Source organism: Lepidochelys kempii, chromosome 6, assembly GCF_965140265.1.
Source record: "Lepidochelys kempii isolate rLepKem1 chromosome 6, rLepKem1.hap2, whole genome shotgun sequence".
Taxonomy (NCBI): Eukaryota; Metazoa; Chordata; order Testudines; family Cheloniidae; genus Lepidochelys; species Lepidochelys kempii.
The window spans coordinates 70,575,971-70,595,900 of record NC_133261.1 but is presented as its reverse complement, the minus strand read 5'-3'; the positions used below and the strand labels follow the sequence as shown (position 1 = coordinate 70,595,900).

General features: G+C 43.1%; 1 protein-coding gene across 7 annotated transcripts in view; it reads right to left on the bottom strand.

Moving 5' to 3' along the window:
- The window catches only part of VPS39 (VPS39 subunit of HOPS complex), a 33,113-nt gene extending 20,431 nt beyond the window's left edge, over nucleotides 1-12,682 (bottom strand). The window contains exons 1-9 of one of the 7 annotated variants that reach the window (XM_073348655.1): nucleotides 12,447-12,682; nucleotides 8,171-8,236; nucleotides 7,157-7,183; nucleotides 6,611-6,675; nucleotides 5,723-5,765; nucleotides 4,667-4,761; nucleotides 2,404-2,502; nucleotides 1,505-1,597; nucleotides 25-208 (exon numbers count right to left, since the gene is read on the bottom strand). In XM_073348655.1, the coding sequence (XP_073204756.1) occupies nucleotides 25-208; nucleotides 1,505-1,597; nucleotides 2,404-2,502; nucleotides 4,667-4,761; nucleotides 5,723-5,765; nucleotides 6,611-6,675; nucleotides 7,157-7,183; nucleotides 8,171-8,236; nucleotides 12,447-12,519 (745 nt within the window). In that variant the 5' untranslated portion in view covers nucleotides 12,520-12,682. Of the gene's footprint in view, nucleotides 1-24; nucleotides 209-1,504; nucleotides 1,598-2,403; nucleotides 2,503-4,666; nucleotides 4,762-5,722; nucleotides 5,766-6,610; nucleotides 6,676-7,156; nucleotides 7,184-8,170; nucleotides 12,411-12,446 lie in introns of those variants that run through there. The other 6 variants (XM_073348656.1, XM_073348657.1, XM_073348658.1 and 3 more) reach the window with 6 other exon arrangements.
- Between the last annotated feature and the right edge of the window lie 7,248 nt (nucleotides 12,683-19,930).

Sequence of the window (19,930 nt, the reverse complement as noted above, 5' to 3'; positions counted from 1 at the left end):
GGAAAAACTACTTCTAGTCCTCACCCATAGCTATGGGAATGTCTGTCCAATTCAAGGCACCTTTCTGAGTACAGATCCCTTCTTCGTTAAGTACTACCGTTAGATCATCTTGACCAACTGCAACTTTTCCATCTGCTAAGGGAGCCACCAATGGTTCAAGCTGCTTCCCTGTGGGGAACAGTTCTTTGATGGACCCTTTTCCATCCACCTGTGAGAGGAAGGGGGCAGGTGGGAGGGGAAAGGTCATTCAGTTTTCACTGTGGAGTTGTCATCTCAAAACTGTAGAAGACTACTTGATGAAAAGACAGACTTTATAGCATATTTTTTTGAAAGTGATACATGAGTCTCAAAATATCCACTAACACATGAAGGTAGTTTTGAAGGCTATTTGTAGGTCATCTTTTGTATGTATGTATCAAAATATTACTTGTTAGCATTGCAATTTAAAAATAAATTTGTATTTTTCTCTTAATTTGAGGAAGCCTGTTCCTATTGCTAATAGACTACTGTAACTGGATGATCTTGTTATTTAGCCACTAAGGCGTACAGTCTGTGTAGCACGATAATACTGATGTCAGTAAAAGTGTGCCGTAGTCCATAGATTTTCCTTGGACTCCCTTCTCATTCATATATGGGCCTTATTTAAGTGACAGTACCATAGGAATGTATTTCATTTTCCTAAAATATCAACATAAAATGATAAAGATGGAAAACTATAGTAATGGTAATAATTATGACTATTGTTAATGTTGCTGTCAAATTAACCAATAGAAGGCACTATTTCATTTCAGTCCTGCAGTAAATCTGAAATAATTAACAGTGATGAATTTAGATATTTAAAGGGATGTTGTCAAATTGAAACTGTTTAATTTCAGCTGAAGCACTAAAATAATTTTGGTGAAGTTACTCTGCCCCTCGAATAATCTCACTTTTAAAAAAACCCTATTGAATAGGTTTCAGAGTAGCAGCAATGTTAGTTTGTATCCGCAAAAAGAAAAGGAGTACTTGTGGCACCTTAGAGACTAACAAATTTATCTGAGCATAAAGTGAGTTGTAGCTCTAGAAAGCTTATGATCAAATAAATTTGTTAGTCTCTAAGGTGCCACAAGTACTCCTTTCCTATTGAATAGGTTATTTTTAAAATATTTTCCCCTCTTATGTTGAGGTGTAAATACATCAAACAAAAGGGAAACTATGAAACAGAGTTAAAGTGCTGCCCAGCTGAAAAAATGTTTTCTTAATTTAATTCAGTTACACTAATCTTAGGCATTACTTGCAACAACTAGATAGTCTGTTTTTCAGAAAGACAAGCAAATTAAAGGAACATGCATGCTTTTGCGGAAGGAGGAGTAAGCTGAAAGACAGCATGTCAAAAATGGCACATTTTTATAATAAACAGTGTCTATCTCACACTCTGAATCCTCCCTCCCTGGGAGCAGTCTATATCTTCTCCTTAAAAGGATTAACATCCCCTTACATACTCAGTTCAAAGTCCTGTTCTTACCCTTATCAGATAATAGTCCCTCTTGAAACCTACACAGATAGAATTTTCACACCATGCCATAGACTTGGGCACATCCGGCACACTGAAGTCCCCCTGAAGAATGAAAGGAAAGTAAGTCACATTGGCTGCTTTAGGAGCTAACTATGCCTTCCCTGGGCTCCTTTTAACCTGTGGTCTGGAAAGCTTGTTTCATATTTAATTGTGGGGAGGCAGTACCGTAACACTGAGCACATTACCCTTTCTTCACTCTTACACAGTAGGAAAGGTTTCTTTTAAGACTGAGCACCCTACTAGCTACAGAACTGCAAACATTAGACATTACTGCAAAATATTGATCTGCTCATTGAATAATTCTTACTAACATCATGCTTGCTGCAGGAAAGGGCAGACTACATCTGTTTAAGAAGTGGAGTCTACTTTAGAATCACTCCCAACCCTTCCTGGCCAGGGAACGATAGCATTCAGCTAGAATGTCCCAACTCCATATTCTGCACAGCAGCATTTTTCTGTAACTAGACCGTGTGACCTTCCTGAACGGTTATTTAATTGGGCCTCAAAGTGGACCAGAGCTAGAATGCAGAGGTCAATTAGGATTGTATACAAATTGTACCTTTCTATCACTACCCATAGTCTTCAAGAGAGGAGTCAGTCTTCTGGTTCCTGGTGATTTTCACCCATAACTAGCTCCCAATGCATTATTTTGATGGTATCAACACTTTGCTTTCAATTGCTGCTTCTTTGTTAAACCATGCAGCACCAACACTATCAAGTGCACCCTGGAAGCAGAATCTAACACTAATTCTGAATTATACTGCTGATTAAACTGGGGTATTAAAAACAATTTGATACTCTGGCAAGGGCTCTCGTACGGTCTAGTGGTTCCCACAGCACTCTCTCACCTGTAGCTCATAGAACTCCCTGTCCTTCCAGAAATACAGCTGTAGCTTCTTCCGCACTGCCACGCACATCCTCAGCACCTCCTCCCCTGTATCAGAGTGCTGTGAAAACAGACAGCCTCACATGCGTTAGGATTAGAAGGTAAATAGGGACAATAATATCGGGCCATAAATAATCCTAAACCTATAGCACAACTGGTCAATGGAAAAGCTGAGTAAATTTTCATGCTCCCATCGGGTCACCATGGACTATTTTCTTCACTGGGCCAAACCCAAAGTGGATGTCAATCAAGGTGCTGAACATGAGTTCAGATGTGCATGTGGCCAGAAGAAAGATTCAAGATGTTTTCTGAAATAATTAATGTAAGATAAATCTAGGCCACAATAGGACTTGTTAATGAAAGTTACCAGGCACAGCCCTGGAGACTGAAGTTGTGTGTACATGACAGAAATGAATTGTGTAGCAGCAGTATAAGCTTACTCACATTTGTCACTGTACCTCAACCTTATTTTGGTGAGACCACCTCTATACAGAAAAAGATAGGCCAAAGCCTCAATGAACAGGCATAGACTGACCTTTCTGCAGAGACCAAACATTGGGATGGTGGTTTATGCAATGAGGACACCTGTTCCATTTCCCTGTAGACAAGATGCACCAAACCCTTTCATGTAGTCATCCAGCCAGCCTTCAAGATGGTAATGGCTCAGTCACTACTAGCCTGAGCTAGACCTGAAGAGGTGAAAGCCACCAATTCCCATTGCCCATTATTGAGCCACCTACTCCCACTATTTTTCCTGTAGCTCTCACAGTGTGCTAGGTGCTGTACAAACGAAGAAAGGCAGTCTTTCCCCAAGACCTTTCAGTCAACAAGAGAAGTTGTTTGTACCTTTTTCTCCTACTCTAAGTGGTCAGTGGTGCTTTGCTGTCCCCAGGTGCCCTTCCACCTCATCATTAGTTAATTAATTTCTTGACAGCGTCATGGTAGGAATGTGACTATGGAGAGGGCAGTGCTTTACATATCAGCTCCAAGAGGGGTTCCACATGTAGTCAAGCAGTGTGGGAGAAAAAGACAGCAGGTGGAAACTATTACTACTGGTGAAGTGGAAAGGACTGTGGCAATATGAAAAAGACAAGGACAGAGAAGCATTAAAAATTGGCATTAGTCAGGACCTTGAATGTAAAGATGAAAAGCTTGACACTTATGTGCTGAAGGAGTGGGGAACAAGGGATTCAAAGAAAGGGGGATATGATCATATTAATGAACTAATATGATCTAAGGGTCTATGTTTTGTATTCTAATTAATTAGAACAGTTTATTGACAAGAGGCACCACTGCAAGTATACGCTAAGTCAGACACCCACACACAAAAAGTACACCCAATTATAACAAGACATTTTGTAATGCTTGGATTTGCATGTTTCATATGATTTAGCATTAGCTATGTTAACACTAGAAGCCCAAGACTAAATAACTATGAGAAAATGTTTACCACTGGGCAAAAGTTTCAGCTTGCCTAATTACAAAGACCAAGCTCCCTTTCAAGAGTAAATCAAAGCACTAGAGGTACACCATTAACTTAAGTCTCCTCTAGCTATAAGCAAGGTCTGGGGACCAAAGTACAGGTAAATTGATTAACTGATTTGTGTGTAAGTAAGAGACCATTTTTATAAGACCGTAGGACCCGGATGAAGGACCACCTTATCCTTATGGAACATTATATAGATTGAATCAGCCATTAGTGTCTCCAAGACACTCTAGGTTAACGTAACTGTTACCAGAAACAATTTTCAGAGAAAGATGGTGAAGTGAAAATTCGAAGAACCACTCTAATGGTGGTTCCATTACCTTTGTAAGCCCCATTGTAAGTCCCAAGATGGGGATGGCTTCCAAAATGAAAAAAGCACTGGAAGAACTACCCTTTAAAAATCTCATCACTGAGGATGAAAATTCAGTTGAGTCTTGAATCAATGGGTGAAAGGCCAAAATTACAACCAAGTGTACTCTTACAAAGTGGAGGAAGAAACCAAGACCAACATTTTTAAAACTTGGTGCCTGGAGTGAACTTCCTAAGTCCACTGTTAAACACGCAAATAAGCAGCCTGATTTTCAGAAGTGCTGAACCACAACATCTCCCAATTTCTCACATAATAAATTTAAAATGAAAATAACTTTGTAACATACAAAACCCTCTGAGCAATTTGAAAGTTAGTCTTTGTTATGAGACTTTGTCAGAACACTTACAACATTAACCTGCCTCCACTTACCTGTAAGTCACACGTGAACAGAGATGCACCTTTTGCCTTAGAGACTGTGGTGATTTGTTGAAATGTCAACAGGTCGTGGACATAAATGTTATTTTCTGTTTTAGACAAAATTCCTAATTATTGTTCAATAATTTAAAAAACATGCAACTCATTTTTAATTTACAGAAACTATCACAAGACACTTTACAAAGCAGATCCAAACTAGTGAGAGAAATTTAAAGTTTCAGGATAGGAAGGAGACGGGGTTTTTTCCCCCCTTCACAATTTGAAAACAATCAGTGAGGCAGAGACAAAAAGGTTTCTGGGTTGCAGAAGACTTTCACACCAACTGTGGTAAGACTGTATGAAGGAACCAAGAACGGGTGCTAAACAAGCAAGCAAAGTGGAAGACAGACAGAAGAGAAAGCAGGCGACAGCAAGTTCATGATGGAAGCTCTCATTAAAAAAAGACCATTTTGAACTGGCTCCTGAAATTTGTGGGTGGTGAACAGAGTTGAAAGTTGGAGCTGGTGTGGTCAAGTTTTTGTACGCACGAGAACGCAGGCAGCAGCATTCTACACATGCTGGAGTCGGGAGAGCTGGGACTTGGAGGTCAAAAAGGAAGGAGTTGTACCATAAGTAAAAAGAGACAAGGAAGATCATAATTCAAGAATAAGTTCACCCAACATACAGTACTCAAAATTCTTGCATAAGTTATTTGAATATTAGTGGTCTGTTCCCCAAATGTCTTTACTGGCTTAAGGGTAGCCCAGCTGCTTCTTAACCTATACTGCACAACACTTCCCTGCAAATTAGAGGGCAGAATTCTAGACTCAGTGACTTTTCAACAACTAGACTGCCATGCAGTGTGAAGGACCACCCCAAATCAAGATGGTGGCAAACTGTTTTAAGAATAAGCCTTAGAGTAGGTGAGGGTATGAATTATTCACTTTCCTTGGTACAACAAACAGACAGTCTATATGGGGGTGGGGAAAAAGAGATGTCATGCTCAGCCAAGTAACTGCACCAAAAAAAAAAAAAAAAAGAACTAAATACTGAAACATATTCTTCACTTACCTAACAAACTGACCAGAATTTTAAATTGGGAAACAACATGAATCTGAAAAGAGAATTGTATTAAAGCAACATCTCTACAAGCCAAACACTATTCCCTGCCCCCACACCCAGACATGGACAGAGATTTAATTAGTCTATGCAAATAGTTTTATTTACCCACACAAGGCAATGAAGATGGAGCTACTGTTACTTTCTATGCAACATTCCTCCAGCTACTGTACAATCCCATACCTATACTCATGAAGTGTCTGATAAAGCTAGCTTATATTGTTTATATCCTTTCCGAGTGAGAAAGCTTAACAATGTAGATCCCTTTAACAAGATTTAACCATGTTCTGGTGCTTCACCAATAAAAGGATGTAAATGATTCCTTAAAAACTACTGTTCTCCAACAAAAAGGCAAGGTGCTCTACTTACTGCAGTGATACATTCAGTGTGCTAACATCTATCAAAATTAAAATGATAATAAAACTGACAGCAAGTCAGTACACAGCTATTCTAGATTCCAGCCTCTAATAGCCAAAACAATATTTGCACTTTAATAGCATGTTTCATCAAAGGATATCAAGTACCATGTCAGACAGCAATGTATTATCTCCATCATACAAACATGTATGATTTGCTGGAGGTCACAGCGATTCAGTAAGTGAGTCCTAACACCAAGTCATCTACTGTAACCACCAAGCCAAGTTCCTTCCTACTGTAGGAAGGGACTGTGGACAAACTCACAGTCTAGTCTGTGCCACTCCCAACAAAGTTTACTGTTTAACCAAAAAAAAAAAAAAAAAAGCAGCCTTCTGGGGATTCCAGATAAATGTATTTCACATTGCACCCTCTTAGTGGAATCACCAGCAATTTTCCCCAATGTCAGCAACTGCCATTTCCTACCTGCTGAATCTTTTTTGAGAAGTTCTTGTTGGATTTCTCTAGTGTCACTTCAAATCTGTTGCAACCTACCAAGCAGAGATTAAAGAGTGACATAAAATCACAGTTGCCTTCAGATTTATTACTGCATAAACCCTTACTGTAAGTCCCATAAATTATAGCAGAAATTGAATTAAGTATCTAATGACAGAAGACTGCATGTCTTGTAAGAAGTGTGTGCTTCCTTTTTCTTAAACCAGTTTGGGGGATCTGAGGTTGTCATACATATCTAGCTGGGGATTCCAAAAACATGGTTTAACTTCATGAAGTCAGCAAATCAGAAGGTCTCATCTTTAGCTAAATCCTTGCCTTGGAATCTCAGATCCTAATATAATTTAATTAAATATTTAAAAAAACCCAAGCTATGAAGACAGCCCTAAAGCACCTTTTTTCCCAGCCAATCAAATACCAGCAACTCAAATCTCCAGGAAGCACATCACTGCAAGATGGAGAAAGAAAAAAACACTTCACTACAAGGGTTTAAAAGGAGTTTTACGGATACAAACTTACAGCCACTTTCTGATGATGTAACCTCTCCTGGTATTGATGCAAAAAGGGGGAGAAATTTACCAAGTGAGACAAAAGACACTAGCAACTCAAGTCAGCATGATCTATTGAAACAGACTACCTATGGAGGCTGGGAAAGAGCTGGAATTAGGGTTTAGGAATCCAAGTGTCTACAATAGAAAGAGAATCCTTCTGAGACCAGGTGCAATTGGGGGCAGATGTGCCACACCTTTTAACTTTTTCCTTTGCAATCCAATGAGCTATTAAATTAAAGTACATTTAATAGTATTGTTTTCTGCACATTATAACTGGTAGATACCAGAGATATAGATCTGCTTAACATGAGTAATTTTATATATGATTCTAAATATAATAGGCGCTCTTTGTGGCATCACCAGAATGCACTGAGGCCACTTGTGACCGCTTCCTCAAAAGACAGAGAGGGGAGTATTTTTTGGTCTAGATTAGAATGTTCGGATTCTGAACCAGGTTTAATTTTATTATGTATATTGATCAAGATGGTGGGTCTCACCTTTCAATTAAGTTGCCTTTTTACTGAACCACCAATCTGATCTATTCGCTAGGTTCTGTTAGAGTTTATGCATGGTGGGTATTGTATTCATGCAGATTACACTAATTTACTGTAAATACACATGTGGAAACCATTATAGTTCAGATAGATAACCAGAAACTTCTATGCTTAAACTCTGTACCATTTTCTTTTTATCATCTTAATACAATTCTTAACTTTGGTGGAATCTTGTGAGAAAGGGTAATTTTTAAAGCAGATGGTAAACTCTAGAAGACAGATAACAGAGTAGAAGGAAAGAAAAGGTAAGATCTATATATATTGCAGTGGCCCTGTATAAACATTTTCGTAAGCTACAGGTGATAAAAGCTGCTGTTCAGTATACTAAATGTACCAGGGTACCAGTATTATTAGAGTCACTGAAGAGTGGAGAAAGATACATTGTCATAATATTGCACAAAAGCTTGGGGTTTTTTGTACAAGCTCACCTATATCCTTCCTGATCCTGTAAAGGAGGAGATGCCCTTGTTTGGTGCCAACAAGCAGCCATTCCTCTGTAAGATAAGAGAATTCTTATCAGTACCAATAAGAATACCCCTCTCAGCTAAAAGTAATCTGAAAATTCTTCATCTTCTTAAACTGAAGCCCACTGTTGAATGGTCCAAAACATATTATGGCAAATTTCGGCTGGGGAACGTGCATGGCTCTTGCACTGTTTCCCTAGAGCAGGGGTATGCACACTTTTTGGCCCAAGGGCCACATCTGGGTATGGAAATTGTATGGTGGGCCATGAATGCTCACGAAATTGGGGGTTGGGGTGAGGGCTCCGGTTGGGGGTGCAGGCTCTGGGGTAGGGCCAGAAATGAGTTCAGGGTGTGGGAGGAGGCTCCAAGCTGGGGCAAGGGTACGGGGGTGAGGGCTCGGGGTGCAGGCTCTGGGGTGTGGGAGGGTGGGATCAATGGGTTCGGAGGGTAGGAGTGGGATATGGGCTGGGGCAAGGGGTCGGGGTGCAGACTCTGGGCTGCGCTTACCTCAAACAGGTCACAGAAGCAGCTTCATGTCCCCCCCAGCTCCCATGCAGAGACACGGCCAGGCAGCTCTGCGTGTTGCCCCATCTGCAGGTGCCACCCCTGCAGCTCCTATTGGCCCTGTTTTCTGGCCAATGGGAGCTGCGGGGGCAGTGGCAGTGTGCAAAGCCCACTGGCTACCCATATGCTTAGGAGCTGGAGGAAGCCGCACAGAGCAAGCCTCCAACCCTGCTCCCCAGCAGGAGCTTGAGGGCTGGAATAAAAGGTCTGAAGGGCTGGATGCAGCCCCCAGACTGTAGTTTGCCCAAGTCTGCCCTAGAGGAAGTGCTTCCATATAGAGTAACCTTTGTTTTGGGAAACAAACATTTCCAGGGATCAGGAAAGAAGTATGAAAACATGGCCCCGATACAGGCGCCTACTTGCTCATAATTAGGGCCCTACCAAATTGGTGGCCATGAAAAACGTGTCATGGACCATGAAATCTGGTCTTGTGTGCGCGTTTATCCCATACTATACAGATTTCACAGGGGAGACCAATGTTTCTCAAATTGGAGGTCCTGATCCAAAAGCCAATTGCAGGCACGGGGGAGGGGGGAGAGTGTTGCAAGGTTATTTTAGGGAGGTCATGGTATTGTCACCCTTAACTTCTGCACTGCCTTCAGAGCTGGGTGGCTGGAGAGTGGCAGCTGTTAACTGAGCGCCCAGATCTGCAGGCAACAGCAAAGAAGTAAGGGTGGCAATACCGTAACATGTTGTCTTTACTTCTGTGCTGCTGTTTGAGGAGGCTCTGCCTTCAGAGCTCGGACCCCAGCTAGCAGCTGCCACTCTCCAGCTGCCCAACCCTGAAGGTGGTGCTGCCACCAGCAGCAGCGCAGAAGTAAGGGTAGCAGTACTGCAACCCCCCTACAATAACCTTGCAATCCCCCACAACTCCTTTTCATGTCAGGACCCCTACAATTACAACACCATGAGATTTCACATTTAAATAGGTGAAATCATGAAATTTATGATTTTTAAAATCCTATGATCGTGAAATTGACCAAAATGGACTGTGAATTAGGTAGGGCCCTACTCATAATGAAGTAAAAGTAAAAGGGAGAGAGCTCTGCATTCTTCATAAATATACATAAACTACTTTTCAAGCATTGGCTGCTGCATATAGATGCCTCGTGTTCCTCCCAACTTATTGGTCTACACAGTGAAAAATTGGAGGGAGCAAGACAAATTTAGATACTACCATTTGTGAGTTCTGACTTTGAACACAGTAGTCGAACATTTAGAAGCCACAGTTGTCCCCAGGAATTATTCAGTTATGTCTGAAATGATTACATTAGTTACAAAAAAAAAATGGTATTTGAGTTGCTGTGACACGTAAAAGTCAGTCATTTTGGATTTACAAAGTAGAATACTTGAGAAATCCACTGTTTTTCCACACACACACACTTTCATACATTGCATATTAGAAGGCTTTGAATCTAAGTATTACTGTGCAACTCATCCACAAAAATCTTTGTTCATTAAATTTCCATTAATCTTTAGCTTCATAACAGGGAAAACTTTACTAAACATATGAAATTTACCTTTCCCTTTTTCACACCATATTTCTCAAAGCTACTTGTGATTTAACAAGATCTTGCTTCCCCTGAGCCTCCTTTTTTCCTATTTAATTAGAAATTAAGTCATAAAACTGGAAGTACATCTCCTCTCTTCCATGAGACTGCTGTGCTCAAAAAACCCACAGGATTATGACTTCAATGAAACAAATAAATTTGTTTTGCAATGAAGTTTCTCAGTTTCAACGTTTTCTCCACTGTATTAGTGCTACTGTAAGGAATATATTCAATTTAGCTACAGAATTTAAGTCACAGTGTTTTGTTTTTAAGGCTTAATTAAAAACAAGCCAAGTTTCTGACAAAGTTACTCTTTTACATGAAAGTTTTTGTTCCATAACATAACATTTATTTGAAACTGCTCCAATGGTTTAGTATTAAAAAGAGTCCCAAAGAAAACTGATTAGAGCATAGATGAGGCAGTCAAAGGTGCATGATAAATAAAACCTATTCACCTAGGTATCACTAACACAAATTTGCTATGAACCATCTACTTGCTAAACTTGATTTGTTAATATCACAGCTTTACTATATTAACAAGCAATCTACAAGAAAGAAAGTTACAGGGAGAAACTAGCTAACCCATATTTATAAATATTGAAACATTTTATACTACTGTAAGTAATCACTGCTCCATCTACAGTAATAACAGTTACTAGAATTGTCACTTAGGCCTGATCTACACTTAAAATTTGAGTCGACATAGGTTGGCATAGCCCTGAGAGACATAGCTAACTCCCATGGTAGATGCTGCTAGTTCAATGGAAAAATGATTCTATCCTCAGGGGTGGGGGGTGTTTACCTACACTGATAGAAAATCCCCTTCTGCCAGCACAGACTGCATCAGCATAGCTATGGTGCTGTAGCTATGCCTGTAGTCCCAGAGTATACACACAGCCTTGGATAACAGTTCTAACCCACCAGGTCAGACTGTTTTGTATTTAAGACACGAAGTATGGGTTTATTCACAAATAAAACACACCAGGTAGGGAAAGGCAAAGTATCACTTCTTATGCTACACAGGAACACATTTTCTCCCTCTCTACCATTCAGACTCACACTTAACACACAATGGGAAAGAAAAACACATAGGATACATAAGACCAGAACAAAAAATTTCATCCCACAACAAACAAACCTATTCAAGGTTTCAGAGTAGCAGCCGCATTAGTCTGTATCCGCAAAAAGAAAAAGAGTACTTATGGCACCTTAGAGGCGAACAAATTTGAGTATAAGCTTTCGTGAGGTACAATGGGTGTTACAATGGGTGTTACCATACACACCATAACAAGAGTGATCAGGTAAGGTGAGCTATTACCAGCAGGAGGGGGGGGGGGGTTTACAATGATAACACCCATTTTTTCATGTTCTGTGTGTATATAAATCTCCCCACTGTATTTTCCACTGAATGCATCCGATGAAGTGAGCTGTAGCTCATGAAAGCTTATGCTCTAATAAATTGGTTAGTCTCTAAGGTGCCACTAGTCCTCCTTTTCTTTTTACTTTGTGTAATGACACATCCACTACCAGTCTTTATTCAAGCCTACAAACTGAGCGCAACCAGATCAGACAGATCACCCAAATGTTTAAAAAACAGACCCATACACAGACCAAAGTGGGTCACTTCCACTACCCTTCAAAACTGCATCTTTTTAATGAATGGAGGCTACAAATCACACTTCAGCCCAATTCCAGTCCCCACTCTATTCCCTGAAACGGGGGCTCAATCCCCGCTAGCCGCTGCCCGGGCTACGCTCAAGATGGGTCACACACGCGGCTTGTAGAGACCCCAACATTCGAAGTCTGGAGCGTGTGTTTTTAGAAAGAGCTTCGAGCCCTTCCCGCGAGGAACCCACCCCGCGACGGGAACAGCCGCAGCGCGCCGGGAGGCTGAGGGCAGCGCTGTGTCACAGGGGTGCCTGGAGACACTGGGCTCAGGGGCAGCGGGCTCAGCCGCGGACACCAGGGCGCGGGGCCACAAGCGGGCCGCGGCCTCGGAGCTGGTCCCGGGGCAGGCGGAGCAACCGCCGCCCCACCGCCGCGGGGTCCCCGGGACTCCTTCGCGGGGCCCCCGGGGGAGGGGCCAAGGCCCGTGGGGGGAGTCCGGGGGCAGCCCCGCCGCTCACCCCAAGCCGCCAGACAGTCTATCTGCAGCGGCAGCTTCTCCAGGATCGGCACCGGCTCGAAGGCGTCGTGCATGGCGGCAGCTCCCCGCGCTCGCCCCGGGCCGGTAGCGCCACCTCACCCGCACCCCCGGGCCGGCCAGGCTGGAGAATCCTGCGCCTCCCCAACGCGGAGCCCCCGCGGCCCCAAGTACAGGCCCAGCTGATCCCCAACCCTTCCCAGCAGCCCCCGCGCCCAGCCCGTTCCGCTTCCCCGCTGGAGCCCGCCCACAAGCTCCGCCCCCTCCGCAGGGCAAGCTCCGCCCTAGGCCCCGCCCCCTCGGCGAGTCCCCGCTACTGCCAGCCCGGCCTCCCTGCCCTGCCCCTCGCCCTTCCCCGGCCCGGCCCATGCGCGTGGGGCCCGCTCGCCCCCAGACCTGTAGCTCAGAGCTCGCCTGCGCGCCGTGACTCTGCCGCTTCTGAGCGGCATGGCCCTGCAGCAAACGCGCTGTGCACCAGGAGTAATGTGACACCTGCTCTCTGAAGCAGGCCCCCAGGCCCCGAGAGCTGTGAACGTCCCGTCCCTCTTCATAGGTAGGTGGGTGGGAGGGTAGAAACAGCGAAGGCTGCTGCCTCCTTAAATAGGTACAATAGTCGCTACTTCACGGCCGCTCAGCTTGGCAGAATCATCCAGCCCCCATGCTTGCAGCCGGGGGCCATGGAGCGGTAAACACTGGCGCACGCAGGAGGGCATCCAGTTAAAACACGAGCGCTGGCCCAGGGAGTTGAAGCTGCTGTTCACTTCCGGCCGTTCCCCCAACATTTAAGGTACCAAGAGCCTGCCCGGAGAAGGGGGGGAAAGGAGTGCGTATCACCCTGTAACAGTAGCTATTAGAGTCAGCTGTGTAAGCATGACCCATCTCACGGTGACTAGGACCAAACTAAAATTGAAAAGGGCAGTTTCGTTCCAGCACTCGCAGACGTGGGCGTTCCTGACCTCAGCTTCATCTGCTTCCTTAGGGCTAAAACACCCAGGGCGTATGCACCAAAACCACCACTTATCAAAGGAACCGTTACACTTGCTAAGACCAATTGGGCATCTAGCCTAGGAGCCTGTCTCCTTTCCTTGACAGTTTACAGTAGAAAATGAAAATGAATAAAGCTTAAGATTATGAGGCTCAATAAAATGAAGCTTACATTTTGATAAGATAGTTATGTCATGCCTTTGCAACCATTTGTCAGCCTACTTTTTACTGCCGCTCACAGTTAAAGTGAGAAGAGTAGTGGTGGTACTGTACTAAAACAAACATATTGCTCTTTGACTTCTGTACTATCAGCAAGGATCTATTAACATTGTTTTATGCATGTACAGTATTTATGATAGAATTGTACCCATTACTTCATGGGGTGAAGCCAAACGCCGTCATCACCCTCTTCAGCAACTGCATGTGAGCCTTATTCATTCTCTTTCCATCAAGGCTGATGAGTCTTCCCTTCATCACGTGACCCTAGTCTCTCCCTCATCTAAGTCTACCAAGCTTCTACCACCCTCATCAGATCCTGACTCCTCATGGGGAGGAGTCCAGGGGCCGCCCCACCCTTCACCCCAAGCTGCTAGACAGTCTATCTGCAGGGTAAGGGTAGCCTCACCCCCAAGTCTGGGTCCTGGGGGAGCTTCACAGGGATCTCCCACCTGTGCTCCCAATGCCATGCTGGAGCCTCCACCTTTAACAAATAAAATTTGCATAACTTTAAAATAGCATGCAGAATTTTTATGTTTTTGGCACAGAATGCCCTCAGGAGTAACCACCTGCACTGTTAAGTACCCTACTGCTCATAAGACTACTCTCAAATATAAAAAGAAAAGGAGTACTTGTGGCACCTTAGAGACTAACCAATTTATTTCAGCGTGAGCTTTCGTGAGCTACAGCTCACTTCATCGGATGCATACTGTGGAAACTGCAGAAGACATTATATACACAGAGACCATGAAACAATACCTCCTCCCACCCCACTGCTGGTAATAGCTTATCTAAAGTGATCATCAAGTTGGGCCATTTCCAGCACAAATCCAGGTTTTCTCACCCTCCGCCCCCCCCACACACAAACTCACTCTCCTGCTGGTAATAGCCCATCCAAAGTGACCATTCTCCTCACAATGTGTATGAAAATCAAGGTGGGCCCTTTCCAGCACAAATCCAGGTTTTCTCACCCCCCCACCCCCACACACAAACTCACGCTCCTGCTGGCAATAGCTCATCCAAACTGACCACTCTCCTTACAATGTGCATGATAATCAAGGTGGGCCATTTCCAGCATAAATCCAAGTTTAACCAGAACCTCGGGGGCGGGGGGGGGGGGGAACAAGAGGAAATAGGCTACCTTGCATAATGACTTAGCCACTCCCAGTCTCTATTTAAGCCTAAATTAATAGTATCCAATTTGCAAATGAATTCCAATTCAGCAGTTTCTTGCTGGAATCTGGATTTGATAGTGTCCCCTGAATAGATATGTGGGGATATGATATAGATATGAATAGATAATAGATATATAATAGATAGATATTTGTTGCAACAAAGCCCGTTGCCAACTGTGCCCACATATCTATTCAGGGGACACCATCAAAGGGCCTAATAACATCAGCCACACTATCAGAGGCTCGTTCACCTACACATCCACCAATGTGATATATGCCATCATGTGCCAGCAGTGCCCCTCTGCCATGTACATTGGTCAAACTGGACAGTCTCTACGTAAAAGAATAAATGGACACAAATCAGATGTCAAGAATTATAACATTCATAAACCAGTCGAAGAACACTTCAATCTCTCTGGTCACGCAATCACAGACATGAAGGTCGCTATCTTACAACAAAAAACTTCAAATCCAGACTCCAGCGAGAAACTGCTGAATTGGAATTCATTTGCAAATTGGAAATGGCCCACCTTGATTATCATGCACATTGTAGGGAGAGTGGTCGCTTTGGATAAGCTGTTACCAGCGGGAGAGTGAGGTTGTGTGTGTTTTTTTGGAAAAAAAAAAAAAGGGGGGGGGGGGGAGAAAACCTGTATTTCTGCTGGAAATGGCCCACCTTGATTTTCATACACATTGTGAGGAGAGTGGTCGCTTTGGATAAGCTATTACCATCAGGAGAGTGAGTTTGGGGGGGGGGGGGAAGAGGGTGAGAAAATCTGGATTAGTGCTGGAAATGGCCCAACTTGATGAGGACTTTAGATAAGCTATTACCAGCAGGACAGTGGGGTGGGAGGAGGTATTGTTTCATGGTCTCTGTGTATATAATGTCTTCTGCAGTTTCCACAGTATGCATCCAATGAAGTGAGCTGTAGCTCACGCTCAAATAAATTGGTTAGGCTCTAAGGTGCCACAAGTACTCCTTTTCTTTTTGCGAATATAGACTAACATGGCTGTTACTCTGAAACCTCTCAAATATAAGTTATCCAGAGTGATGGTACAGCTGAGCCCATAGCATTAAACTATTTCATGAGAGGAAATAGACTCTTGCCACTGAAAAATATAGGAAACCCATGTCAAAACAAAAAAAGGGAAAGTAGCTGAGAGCCAGAAATTGTGTAGAATACATACTGAAACAGTGTGCATTTTGTTGATTAGGTATAGTATCCGTCCACAGGATGGAGAGACAGCTTCAATACTGAATCAATCTACTGCTTGAGAAAAGTCAAGTAACAGCATGGATCAAGAGCCCAGCATAGCTGGTGGCTGATAGTATGTGATCTCTGCTATGTTTATTCTCCTCTCAAACCTCTTGCACACCTAGCAAGTTTTACCTAGCCAATTTTACCAAAATTTTGAAAGTTGTTTGAAATACCTCTTAAGCGTAGATTCAAAATTCAAATATAGGTCCTGGACAACCATCTCAAGAGCTTTTCAACCAGCAAGTGACATCAAGCAAGTAACGATTATTGCTGAGCTTAATTTATAACAGGGAATAAGACAACTATTAGAACGGAATCAGAGAGGAGGTAAGTAAGATAGCAGGCATCTGAGGGTTAAAAGGGAAATAGTAAACTAGAGCTTGATTATTGTTTAAAGAAGCCAAGTTCCTTGCAACTCTTTTGAAGAACAAAGATTATTTTCTGTCCGTTCCCCATCACAAAGCAGAGCTGCTCAGCAGAAGGAATCCAGCTGAGTTAGGTCCTTCCTGTGCCTGACCTAGGTTTTATTAAAAACACACACATAACCATCTCCACATTGCAGTTCCAAGGCAGGTGATGGTTCTTTGTTCTATTCACCTCTAATATCAAACAGGAGTTAAAGAAAATAGCACAGAAGAGCCAGTTAGCAGCAGCAACAACTGCTAGCAAACAGAGCCAGAAAACAGGGGAGTTTGAGTGTAGAGCTGTTGGAGAAGGGAGGCAAGCCCCTCTTTCTTAAGGGCAGAGAGTAAGTTCTTGGGAGTCTGTTTGCTTGCTGTTTTGCTTTCTGTTTTTCAGTTTTCAGAGGCTGGTGGGGCAGAGTACTGTGAGAGAAGCAGAGCCTTTGATCATGGCAGAGCCCTGATTAGGGGGCCTATAAAGGCAGCCAAGCAGCCAGCCAGCAACAAGGGCACAGGAGACAGCAAGCAGAGCAGAAAATGGAGTCTTGAATAGGGAGTGTGGTGTTCTGAACTTGCAGGGTTTTTCCCCCTTGACAGGAGCTTAGGCAGGAATGCTATGACAGACACAAAGGCAGCAGTGGTAGTGATCCAAGGAATGGAAGAAACAGTGAAGATGACTAGACATGGATGCTACGGGATGTACGTTATCCTGGAACAGGTACCCAAAGAGCCCAAAAACTTCATTTGAATGAAGTGGCGCCTGATAGAGCTAATGAAAGAGAAGATCCGAGGTTTGGAGATGCAGGTGGAAAGCATGCTTGAGTTTCAAAGGGTATTCAAGCTGATGATGGAGGGAAGACGAGGGGAGGCAGAAGGGAAAATTCAGGACTCTCAGATGGAAGCTGGACTAAAGAACTGTGAGGGTAGACTGCTGGATGCGGAAAGTGGCCTATGGAAGCATGTGACTGTGGTGTTACAAAAAACATGAACATGGTTTGATCTCTAAGATAATCCATTTTCTAGACAAAGGAAATGCAGTAGATCGAATCTACCTGGATTTCAGTAAGGCATCTGGTACAGTTCCACATGGGAAATAATAAGTTAAATTGGAGAAGACTGGGATTAATATGAGAACTAAAAGGTGGAGAATGAACTGGTTAAAGGGGAGACTACAATGGTTCATACTGAAAGGGGAACTGTCAGGCTGGAGGGAGGTTACTTGTGGAGTTCTTGAGGGATCCATCTTGGGACCAAATTTTATTTAACATTTTCATTCATGACCTTGGCATAAAAAGTGGGAGTGCTTTAATAAAATTTGCACATGACAAAGTTGGAAGGAGAACCGGAATATCATACAAGAAGATCTGGACAACCTTGAAAACTGAAATAATAGAAATAGGATGAAATTTAATAGTGCAGAGTGCAAGGCATTGCACTTGGGGACTAACAACAAGAATTTCTGCTGAGCATTTATCAGTTGGAGGTGAAAGAAGAGAAAAAGGCCTGGTTGTAAGAATTGATCACAGGATGACTATGAGCTACCAATGCAATGTGGCCATGAAAAAGGCTAAATCAAACCTAGGATGCATCAGGTGAGGCATTTCCAATAGGGACAGGAAAGTGTTACTGCCATTATACAAGGCACTGGTGAGACCTCATCAGGAATACTATGTGCAATTCTTGTCTCCCATTTTTAAGATAAATTCAGACCAGAACAGGTACAGAGAAGAGCTACCAGGATGATCAGAGGAAGGGAAAACCTACCATATGAGAAAAGACTCAAAGAGCTTGGCTTATTTAGCCTAACCAAAGGCTGAAGGGAGATATGATTGCTGTCTATAAATACATCAGAGTGATAAATACCTGGGAGGGAGGGGAGTTATTTAAAGTTAAGCACCAATGTTGACACAAGAACAAATGGATATAAACTGGCCATCAACAAGTTTAGGCTTGAAATTAGATGATGGTTTCTAACCCTCAGAGGAATGAAGTTCTGGAACAGCCTTCCAAGGGGAGCAATGGGGGCAAAAAACCTCATTGGCTTGAAAGACTGAGTTTGGTAAGTTTATGGAGGGGATAGTATGATGAGACTGCTACAATGACATGTGGCCCATCTGCGACTGCTAGTAGCAATATCCAGGGACGGGAGCACTAGATGGAGAGGGCTCCGAGTTACTACAGAGAATTCCTTCCCGGATGTCTGGCGGGTGGATCTTGCTGACATACTCGTGTCCAAATGATTGCCATATTTGGGGTCAGGAAGGAATCTTCCTCTTGGTCAGATTGGCAAAGACCCTGTAGGTTTTTTGCCTTCATCTGCACTATTAGGCATGGTTTACTTGCTGATTTAAACTAGAGTAAATGGCTGATACCCTGTAACTTGAAGTCTTTAAATCATTATTTGAGGACTTCAATAACTCAGCTGCAAGTTATGGGTCTATTACAGGAGTGGGTGGGCAAGGTTCTGTGGCCTGCAACATGCAAAAGGTCAGACTAAGGCCAGAAGGGACCACTGTGCTCATCTAAAGTTTGAGTCTGAGATTTTAGTAAAAACCAACAGGAGTACTTGTGGCACCTTAGAGACTAAATTTGTTAGTCTCTAAGGTGCCACAAGTACTCCTGTTCTTTTTGCGGATACAGACTAACATGACTGCTACTCTGAAACCTGAGATTTTAGTGCAGTTCTCCTGCACAAAAGCAGCTCTATCAAGGGCACTTTGAGTGTTACATGTTATCTCATCAATTTCTGAAATAAATATGCTCAATTTACAAGTAAAAACCTGCTTAACTAGTGGTACTGCAAACTCCACATGGTATGTAACAGTCAAGCTGTTGCCTCCTGTGTCATTATCAGTAGTAAAGACTCTGCAGGCCAATTATAGCCTCACTCACACCCGTGCAACTTACACATGCAAACCTGTGGCCTACAATGGGCATGCACATGTAAATTATTGCCAAGTGAAACTTCCAGGCTAGAAAGTATGAAAAATTATTAAAAAACCAAAAGCAAAGACTTTTTTCCACTCTTTTAAAAAATGAGACGACCATTCTGTACAGAATAGAAATCTGCAACTCTGACATTGATCAAATGAACAGAAAGCACTTGTTGGCCCCAGGGATGGACTAGACAGGAAAAAAATCGATCACTAAACCACTTACGTAACAGGTGACTTTTTAAACTCCCCATTGCCCCCCCCCCCCCGCGCTTAACTTTCCCCAGGAGCCGAAGTATCCCAGCAGAACATATTAGGATCAAAACCAGCAAAGCTTTTGCCTGCAGGGAAAAGAAGAACCTGCTCCCTCTGGGAGGTGGTGCCATCATCTCATGGGTAAGTACGGACCTCGAGGCAGACAGGTCACTTGCACAGAGTAGAGTTCTACTGAAATATCTAGTTAATATTTGCTTAACTTCATAGACAAACATTAGCAAAG